The sequence below is a fragment of the Contarinia nasturtii genome, unplaced genomic scaffold (genome assembly GCF_009176525.2).
Source record: "Contarinia nasturtii isolate CC-2019 unplaced genomic scaffold, AAFC_CNas_1.1 Cnas_scaffold_2229, whole genome shotgun sequence".
Taxonomy (NCBI): domain Eukaryota; kingdom Metazoa; phylum Arthropoda; class Insecta; order Diptera; family Cecidomyiidae; genus Contarinia; species Contarinia nasturtii.
The window spans coordinates 88,069-97,024 of NW_022199552.1; the positions used below are offsets into that span (position 1 = coordinate 88,069).

The 8,956-nt window shown below is 33.6% G+C and overlaps 1 protein-coding gene across 1 annotated transcript; it reads left to right on the forward strand.

Annotated features, from left to right (window-relative positions):
* Positions 1-3,618: 3,618 nt before the first annotated feature.
* Positions 3,619-7,020, forward strand: LOC116348047 (vesicular glutamate transporter 2-like). The gene is made up of 10 exons (XM_031778898.1): positions 3,619-3,889; positions 3,966-4,149; positions 4,225-4,344; positions 4,854-4,967; positions 5,069-5,243; positions 5,315-5,566; positions 5,647-5,805; positions 5,867-5,984; positions 6,052-6,172; positions 6,240-7,020. Exons 1-10 carry the CDS (start codon positions 3,834-3,836, stop codon positions 6,432-6,434), a joined length of 1,494 nt encoding a protein of 497 aa, XP_031634758.1. The 5' UTR covers positions 3,619-3,833; the 3' UTR covers positions 6,435-7,020.
* The last annotated feature ends 1,936 nt before the right edge of the window (positions 7,021-8,956 follow it).

Genomic DNA, 8,956 nt, shown 5'->3' on the forward strand with positions numbered 1-8,956 from the left:
TGTTTTTTTCTCTTTTCCATTTCAATGGTAGGGAACTAAATTGAGTTGAGAGAACTCATGTATGATGGCGCTGATCAGTGAGACTCGCATACAATAGCTTCTGATCTCATATATGTCTTACACGGTTGATATTTCCCAATATTTGTTGTGGTTGTAGTATGTAGTTGTGGTCTTTAACAAATCTAAGAAACAGAAGAGGTGAAATGTTAATGGTTGAATTTCATTTTTGTGTGTGCATCTTTTAAAAAAAAAAATTGTCATACCAATTGTACTTTGAATTAAAAATAAAGAGAATTACAGTAATAAGACGAACTTTTCCTCACTGTGGTCCATGCGCATTTCTGTTAATCAGTGTATTTTTCATCTTTGTCATTCAGTCCCAATGCTAGATCGGTGATCGTTGAATTTTCAAATGGTCAAATTTTAATGAAAAAAATATCTAATTGAATACGAAAAGGGAACATAATTTTTTGAGAGATTATTAATCAAGTATCACTTACAGTCGGCTTTCAACGCGACTCGATTTAAGAAGCGCCATCTCTTTCACGCCAGGTTCTCATATATTTTTTTCTTGCAAAATTGTATAAATTGAATAAGTTTTGCAATAATAATAACGAAAATAATTAATAGAATTTATAATAAATAAAAAAATTGAAAAAACACACAAATATTTTATATTATATGATTCACCAGAATAGCTTCACTTCGTGTTGTTTACGTTGTTTCTTTTGACAGATATCAATGTTTGACAAATACATATTTTCTCCACGTAACCATCTCTACATGGTCTACAAGGCAAAGCTACATATCATATAATATAAAATAGTTGTGTGTTTTTTTCAATTTTTTTTATTTATTATAAATTCTATTAATTATTTTCGTTATTATTATTGCAAAACTTATTCAATTTATACAATTTTATTTGCAAGAAAAAAATATATGAGAACCTGGCGTGACAGAGATGGCGCTTCTTAAATCGAGTCGCGTTCAAATACATTGTCAATATACAACGCAAGTGATACTCGTTATTAATAACGAATATTTTATTATTTCGAAGGTAATACATTTTTAAATTCAGGAAAGTTGTGAATGTTATTTCATTTCAAATGCCTGTGCTTTTTTGGTTGTAATTTGGCTTTATATAAAAAAAATGTAAGTTTCTCGCGTGGCCCACCTGTCAAAGCCTGATAACGAAAAATGTATTTGTTTTTCCACTAAACTTAGGGAAATACAGTCAAATTCATTCGACAGAGCACAGCAAATTTTAAATAAAACACAATAATTTGAGATATTTCTCTTTTGGGTTATTTTTATTGACCTCTCAACTCGGGCGGAGACAGTTCAATAGTTTATCCAATCGCCTTGTTTTTCGATTACACGGGCACATCGTGAAGGCATAGATTGGCTCAAATTTTGAGCAAAATCACGAAAAAAACTGTTCCACTGGCGAGTAATGAACGAACTGAGCTGCTTCACGTTGCGTATACGTTTGCCTTTGAGCCTTCCCTTCATGATCGACTAGACTTTTTCAATCGCATTGCAGTCAGGTGATTGTGGCGGCAATATCATTTGATGTATTCCATTTTCTTCTTTCCAAGCGTTGCATAAATGACTCTTGTGTTTCGTTTCATTGTCCTCTAACAAAAGCCAATTTGAATTGTCGCTGCCGTAGAACTTTTTGGCGGTGGGTAACAGTGTTTACTTCCCGTGTTTTCTCTATGTGCCTTTGAAATCGATGCACCTTTGCGTATATGTATAAAGAATGAAAGAGATGTGAGAGCGTAGCTATGTATGTCTATGTGTGCGACATTAGTTGTACGTCTGAATACAAGTGAACAGTATCATCATTGAATACGCAAAGGTGCAAACTACTGCGATTGTGCCATTTGAAAGGCACAACGAGAGAACATGGGTTGTACAACTCGCGCATACGCACCGTATTTAAGTTGCCTGTAAGCACCGTCAACTTTCCAAAACCGGCTTCACAAAAGGCACCGTAAACATGCACTTTTTGTGGGTGGCTTTGCGGTGCGTTCCACTGTTTTGTTTCCGGCCGACGACCGAGTATGAGTGAGCGGAGTCGACAACCAAAACGATGACTCATCAGTATAAATAACTTTGCTCCAATCAGTCGTCAAATTTTCATTAGCCCAGCGCAAGCGTTTTTCAATGTGAATTTGAGTCAAAAGCGGTTTTTTGATAACGGGCCGATAACGAACGGATTTGGCAATCAATCGCCTTCTCACAGTCAACGGTGACACATTAATTCCACGACGAGAAAGTTGTATCTTGCTTTGATGTGGATGCTCCGTTAGGTTGAATATTGGGCCGATCGTTCACATTATTTTCACGTTTAAACTGGTCCACCCACTTCTTAACGAATGTCTTTCACTTTTTAATTTGATTTGCGGTTGCCTGCAGCGATATTTTTGGTCCGCGCGGCTGCAAATGCAGGAAAACTGCTTCAAAACGCTTATGAAATTATTCCGAATTCATGTTATTGCTTCAAAACAAACACTGTGAACGGATGTTTTCTTTCAAATGTCATCTCCGCCCGAGCTGAGGGTCCTATCTGACAACACTAAAAAGCATTTCGCGGTATTTGAATTTTTTGCCGCGATTTTGCTGTCGAAGGAATTTGACTGTATGAGAAAAATGGGAAAAATCTTATGAAAAAATATGATAGGTAAAACAATTGTAAATTTTACTCATTGCACACAAAAAGTATTTGTGGTGGATTTACGACGTCTAGTGATGAACATATAGTTTACCGAAGTATGAGTGAATTCTACCACAGCTATTTTATGAAACGTCAAACCCTCCAAGTACTAAGTATTACATTATAACTATATGTTCACCAATAGATGTCGCAGATCTACAACAAATATTTTTTGTATGTAGTATGATTGCAGTTTGCTTTTTATTTTTCAATTTTAATTCATTGTAATGTGCGAAGGGGGGAATTGTTAAAAACATCTTATTCTCCAAACTGCTACAATCGAACGAACGTTCGGAGCAGAACTATGTATATGGCTTATTATTTATAAATTTACGCGGATGTATTTATTTTCATTTCGGAATTTCGTATATCCCACCTTTAAGCGTTAACAAAAAAAGTCAAATTCAAAACATCTAAATCGGTTGAGGTCTTAATACATATTAAAACTCTGGTATATCGTTCTTAATGAATAACCATATACAATATTATGACTTTGTGTTTTATTTCCATATTTTTTTGCTTTAATTTAATAGGTTTTCCGCTGTTAACACAGTCATATAATACAATAAGGTTCATGTTTTGATGTACGGTCACATTTAATACCGAAATCGTCATATAAATCATTCTCAAACATAACATATATATTATTTTGCACTGAAAAATATTGTCCAAATAAACAAAATTATAATAATTGAGTGACAATCACAAAACAAAAAAATAAACTCATACACATGGATACATTGAATATATTGAAATGATGATTCTCAATTCTAAGATTAACGTATTGTAAATGATTGACTAGATAACGTTTGATGCGCAATAAATCGTATTACGTACATTATTTACCTTTTTACGAAACTTTATGATAATAACTTAGTCATTTAAATGCCACCATTGGTGATTGCATCATGTGTTTCGTTACCTATAAAGCAAGCAGTTGAGCGGGAAGAAAACTTATCCACGAAAAAGTTCTTTTCAGAAACAATTGTTCAACAAAGTGATAAAGTGCGAAAAGATACTGTCTAAAAAGTAATAAGAATAATTTTCAAATTGTTAACAAAGGATTATTTGTAAATTAAGGCATAACGAGTGTGGAAATTATAAAAAATTTATAATGGCGGTAACCACAAAAATCGACGGTGAAAGCGGCACACAAAACAATAATATTGGGTAAAATAACCATAGTACATTAAGCATGGATGATATTTATTCAATTTCAATCTTTTGAACAATTTGTATTTCACAGCTCAATAATGCCTGAAATTGAACCTTTAACATGGAGATTTTGGCGAAAACGTCGATATATCATCGTATTGATGGCGTTTCTGGGTCTTTTCAATGTGCATGCATTACGAGTTATTTTAAGTGTTGGAATAGTTGCGATGTCAGAAAATCGAACCGTTCACTATCCAAATGGAACGATTGGATACGTAAGTGTTAGATTAAAATTAATGGAGATCATATGAACTTTTATGAAATAGAACGTTTTGATTTTATTTATATAGGAACAAGAGTTTCAATGGGATTCGAAAGATCGAGGAATAATTTTGAGTTCGTTCTTCTGGGGTTATATTACGACTCAAATTTTTGGCGGTTGGCTTGGTTCAAAAATCGGCGGAAATCGGGTAAGTAATAATGCACTTAGAATTCAATTTTTCATCTTCTAATGAACCTTATGGAGTGTTGGTCATACATTCCTTGTAATAAATATACATTTTCTGAGATGTTTCACATTTTTAAAGCCCTCAAACACCAGTTTAGAATAATACAAACTAAAATTGAATTGCTTGAATTACAAATGACCTTTGAGAAGGCGTGACCTTCAAATTGATTATTCAAAGCATACCACCCTTTTTATAATACCAAACAATTTCAAATATATCGACAAATGTCTTCAGTGAAAATGTTATTCATTCATGAAATCTTAAAATTATTCGACAAACGAAAAAAATCGTATGTCATTTGATATACCTTCATCGTTTATCTGTGATTTATTGTTTTACTCATTTGGTGGTACGCACAGTCGCACACACCCACTCATAAGAAATTGTAATTAAATCTATAAACACATTTTTATCAAGAGATTGTGTTTGATGATATTGAAAAATGTGTTGGTTTATAATTGAACTTTTAGGTATTTGGCATTGGTGTCGTTGGAACATCCGTTCTGACGCTACTCACTCCGCTAGCGGCTAAGACTGATATTATCGCCTTAATTATGGTGCGATTACTTGCGGGAATTTTTGATGTAAGCAAAAAAATATCGATTTGATTTGTTCAGAATAAAAGTTGCGGCTAATATTCACGCTCAATCCCGAATTAATTTTATTTTTTTTTCGTTTGCTACAGGGCGTAACATTTCCATGCATTCATGCAATTTTCTCACAATGGGCACCGCCATTCGAACGATCCCGAATGGCGACGACTACCTTTGCTGGAAACTATATTGGAACAGTTGTTTCAATGTCGATCAGTGGCATTCTTATAAATCGATTTGGTTGGGAGTGTTTGTTCTACATTTTCGGTATGGAATTTTTCTGTAGATATTAAATTCTAATTGTAAATCGATTTCAACCCATTGACTTTTAAATTTAGGTACTAGTGGTTGTATTTGGTTCCTATTCTGGCTGATTATTGTGTGTGAAAGTCCCGATAAAGATAAGCACATATCAAAGGATGAATTGCGTTACATTCAAGAGAGTTTGTCTACAAATACGAATACAAGCGTTAAACATCCGTGGACCGATATTTTCACTTCAAAAGCGGTATATGCGATCTGTGTCGCACATTTTGCTGAAAATTGGGGATTTTACACAATGTTAACACAATTGCCGAGTTTTCTCAAGGGTTTGTTATAAATCTACTTTTTTTATTCACAAATTGTATTCGCCAATTCAAACTATTTGTTTTTTTCACTTTTAATATAGATACTTTGGGCTATGAATTAGAAGAAGCCGGTTTTCTAGCCGCTGCACCATATCTAGCTTTGTCAATCCTACTGCTTGTTGCGGGATATTTTGCCGACATTTGCCAGATCAGGGGATATTTGACAACTTCACAGGTGCGGCGATATTTCAACTGTGGAGGTTAGTCTTTACACATTGCAAATTCACTCTTTTTTTATAAAATTATTGTTTCACCATTCAGGATTTTTGGCTCAGACGGTTTTCTTGATGACAGCAGGTTATTTGATGAGTCCAATTGGAACGATAACATGTATCATTACAGCCATTGGATTGGGTGCAGTTGCTCAATGTGGTTATGCGTAAGTTTTACAATATAAAAGAAAAAATCTCGCTTAGTTCTTACATTGAGAATTTAAATGTTTTCAGCGTGAATCAACTGGATATCGCTCCGCAACATGCCAGTGTAATTTTAGGCATTTCGAATACTTTTTCCCAAATTCCTGGAATAATTTCTCCCGTGTTAACCGGTTACATTGTGGTGAACGCAGTAAGTTATGTTACGACGAAAACCTAAACCAAACAATTCATATTTTCGTTTTATCCCCAATTATTAGTCACCCGATGAATGGAAAATTGTTTTCATGATTTCATCTGTTGTATATTTGATTGGTTGTGTTATTTATTGGATATGGGCATCTGGCGATGTTCAACCGTGGGCCAAAAAACAAATGGACAGTGAATACAAATCAAAGTTACCAAATGACACTATGTATGGCACCAACAACGACGGATTCGAAACAAGTGGTTGAACAACTATGATGAACAACAAAATATAATAGGATATTATCAGAGCATACCGCTATTATTGCTATTGCATTGGAATTGTATACAGTTTTACCCCGTTTTCACGTTAAAATTTTTCACTTCGCTAGCTGTAAATGTTGTGTTCACTTTGCTATCATATAGCTTTCTCTTCTGTAGCGTTCAAATTGAAGAGAAATTTAAATGTAAATGAAAAAAAATATCAGTAAAAATGGACTTCAAGGATACAAACATATATGAATAGTTTATTTATTACCCATATAAATCATTTGCGGAGTAATTTGGACGATGGCGGGACTGTGCGGAGTTTGGCGGAGATGACATACAAACTCTGTGTGTGCGAGGGTAACAGCACTTCTATGTGATGTTCGTTTGGACAAAATAAATCTATGAATAGCAAAGAATGCTGTTGGACTCGTATACACAGCATTTACATACTATCTCCGCCGAACTCCGCACAGTCCCGCCATCGACAAAATTACTCCGCAAATGAGTTATATGGGTATTGGGTTGACGTAGAATGTATGTATTTTTCATTAAATATACAATCGATAATCAAATTTAAGAACTTAATTCAACTCGATGTATTTCTCGTTTCCTGTAACGGCCATGTTTCTCTCTCTACGTTTTAGTTATTGTCTTCAACAACATATAATATGAATAAACGGCTTTAAGCATCTGGAATAAATTGAATGAGAATATTTATTCACAAAATCGAAAATGGTTTGATTGTTTTTACATTGCAAAATGTTTCCAATTGTAAAACAATAACACCGAATCCTTCATACTGAATTTTTTGTTGTGCATTCACAATTATGAATAAAAAATATGATTGCAAATGTGTGGGTAACTCATGCCAATTCAAATCATATATGCAGTCAGCAATCATGACATAACTTTGTGTTGTCATTTTTCCAAAATAGCACCACACTAACATATTCAATGCGTTTACACATGTTGCCATAAAAATAATACTAAGCTCATAATCAATGTCTTTGAGTCCCTAAAATTGAACAAATGAAACTTGTTTTACGCCATTCAAAATGAATCAGAACAAAAGGCAGTTAAATTACGAGATCAATTTGAAATATGACGCAAGCCATTGAAATTGTGTTGGTAATTAATTGAATCAAAATGATTGGATTGAAGATTTTATCTGATACATTGAACCACCTGAAAATGCATTGAACTCCGTGTGAACTTTGTATTTTGAAACAATTCTACTTAAACTCACTGTTTTGCGGTGGTATGCAACTCAATCAGCTTGTAAATAATGATCTTATTGGATTTATCCGTATTTGAAGTATCTATACTTTGGGCTAAATCTCGAAACATTTTATAAAATGCATCATGATGCAAACATATCGATACGAAACATAAAAGTAAAGAACCATTGGCCAGTAAGTAAGATTCACCCATTATGGCGTAACAGCATATTTCTCCGATGTAACCAAGCGGCTTAGATTGATTCCATGGTAAACTGATTCAAATTAAAATTACGAAAATGCGATTTTGCTTTTTTCTGTATCAATTTCAACACATGACTTACATAATTTTATACGGACGATATAAATGCTCCGGTTGAAAATTGCCACTGAAAACATAACCCATGAAAATTGAAGCTGTTGACATCGTCAAATGCGTGAAAAGGATTCCACCCATTACACACTCTAAATATAACTTCCAAAAGCGTTCAGACTTAATATTTGCATCGACCAAGTATTCGAATGAGTGCATATGTTTAGCTGAATTTGGAAATAAAAACGGAAAGGTTCCAAACCGCGTGTGACTTCGTATTGAACTTTTAATAAATAAAAAATAAAACTAAATGGATTACTTACTTGTTTCATAAATTTTTGTCAAACTCCTGAGTAAATTATTTATTTCATGCCGTGTGAAAATTACAATCAGTATTGTATAAAGTATAGCACCTGTTCCGGCAATTTGAAAAATAGCAAATAATGCTTTTTTCAAATCATCTCGCATGAATTTAAAATAGAAAATCATACTGGATATGAGACTCAAGAAATTAGATAATCCAATCGTACCACTGAATGTGATATAAGAAAATTTCCACCATTTGCTAATTTTTTCATCTAGTGGACACACACAAAGCCAAGTTAATATGTATCGGCTTGTTGGTAATGGCTTCATTTTTTAATATATTTTTTTCTTATTTTGATGTGTGTAATATAATACTACTAGTTGCGACTGTGCTCATATATTGATTTAAAAGCACTAAGCTTCAACTGACTTTCAGGTATTTCAAAGACCTAATTCACTCTTGATATGACTTCCGCTTGATATGAATTATTTAAATCATAAAGCCAGGGTGAAAACATTTTGAATGAAAATTATATAGACACACTAAATTGCTTTATTAACAGATTTAGTAGACATGTGTCATGATTACACTAAACATTTAAGTTGGTTGTAATGGTTCCTGGTTTTTCATGAATTTCGACGTGAAGATCGTATACCATGTATGGAAATATTAAAGCAATACCAC

Excerpts from the sequence above, each read along its gene's own strand:
- LOC116348047 (XM_031778898.1), top strand. The coding sequence starts at position 3,834 with ATGGCGGTAACCACAAAAATCGACGGTGAAAGCGGCACACAAAACAAT. Across the intron at positions 4,345-4,853 it reads CAAAAATCGGCGGAAATCGG|GTATTTGGCATTGGTGTCGT; the intron begins GTAAGTAATAAT and ends TTGAACTTTTAG. Across the intron at positions 5,567-5,646 it reads ATTGCCGAGTTTTCTCAAGG|ATACTTTGGGCTATGAATTA; the intron begins GTTTGTTATAAA and ends CTTTTAATATAG.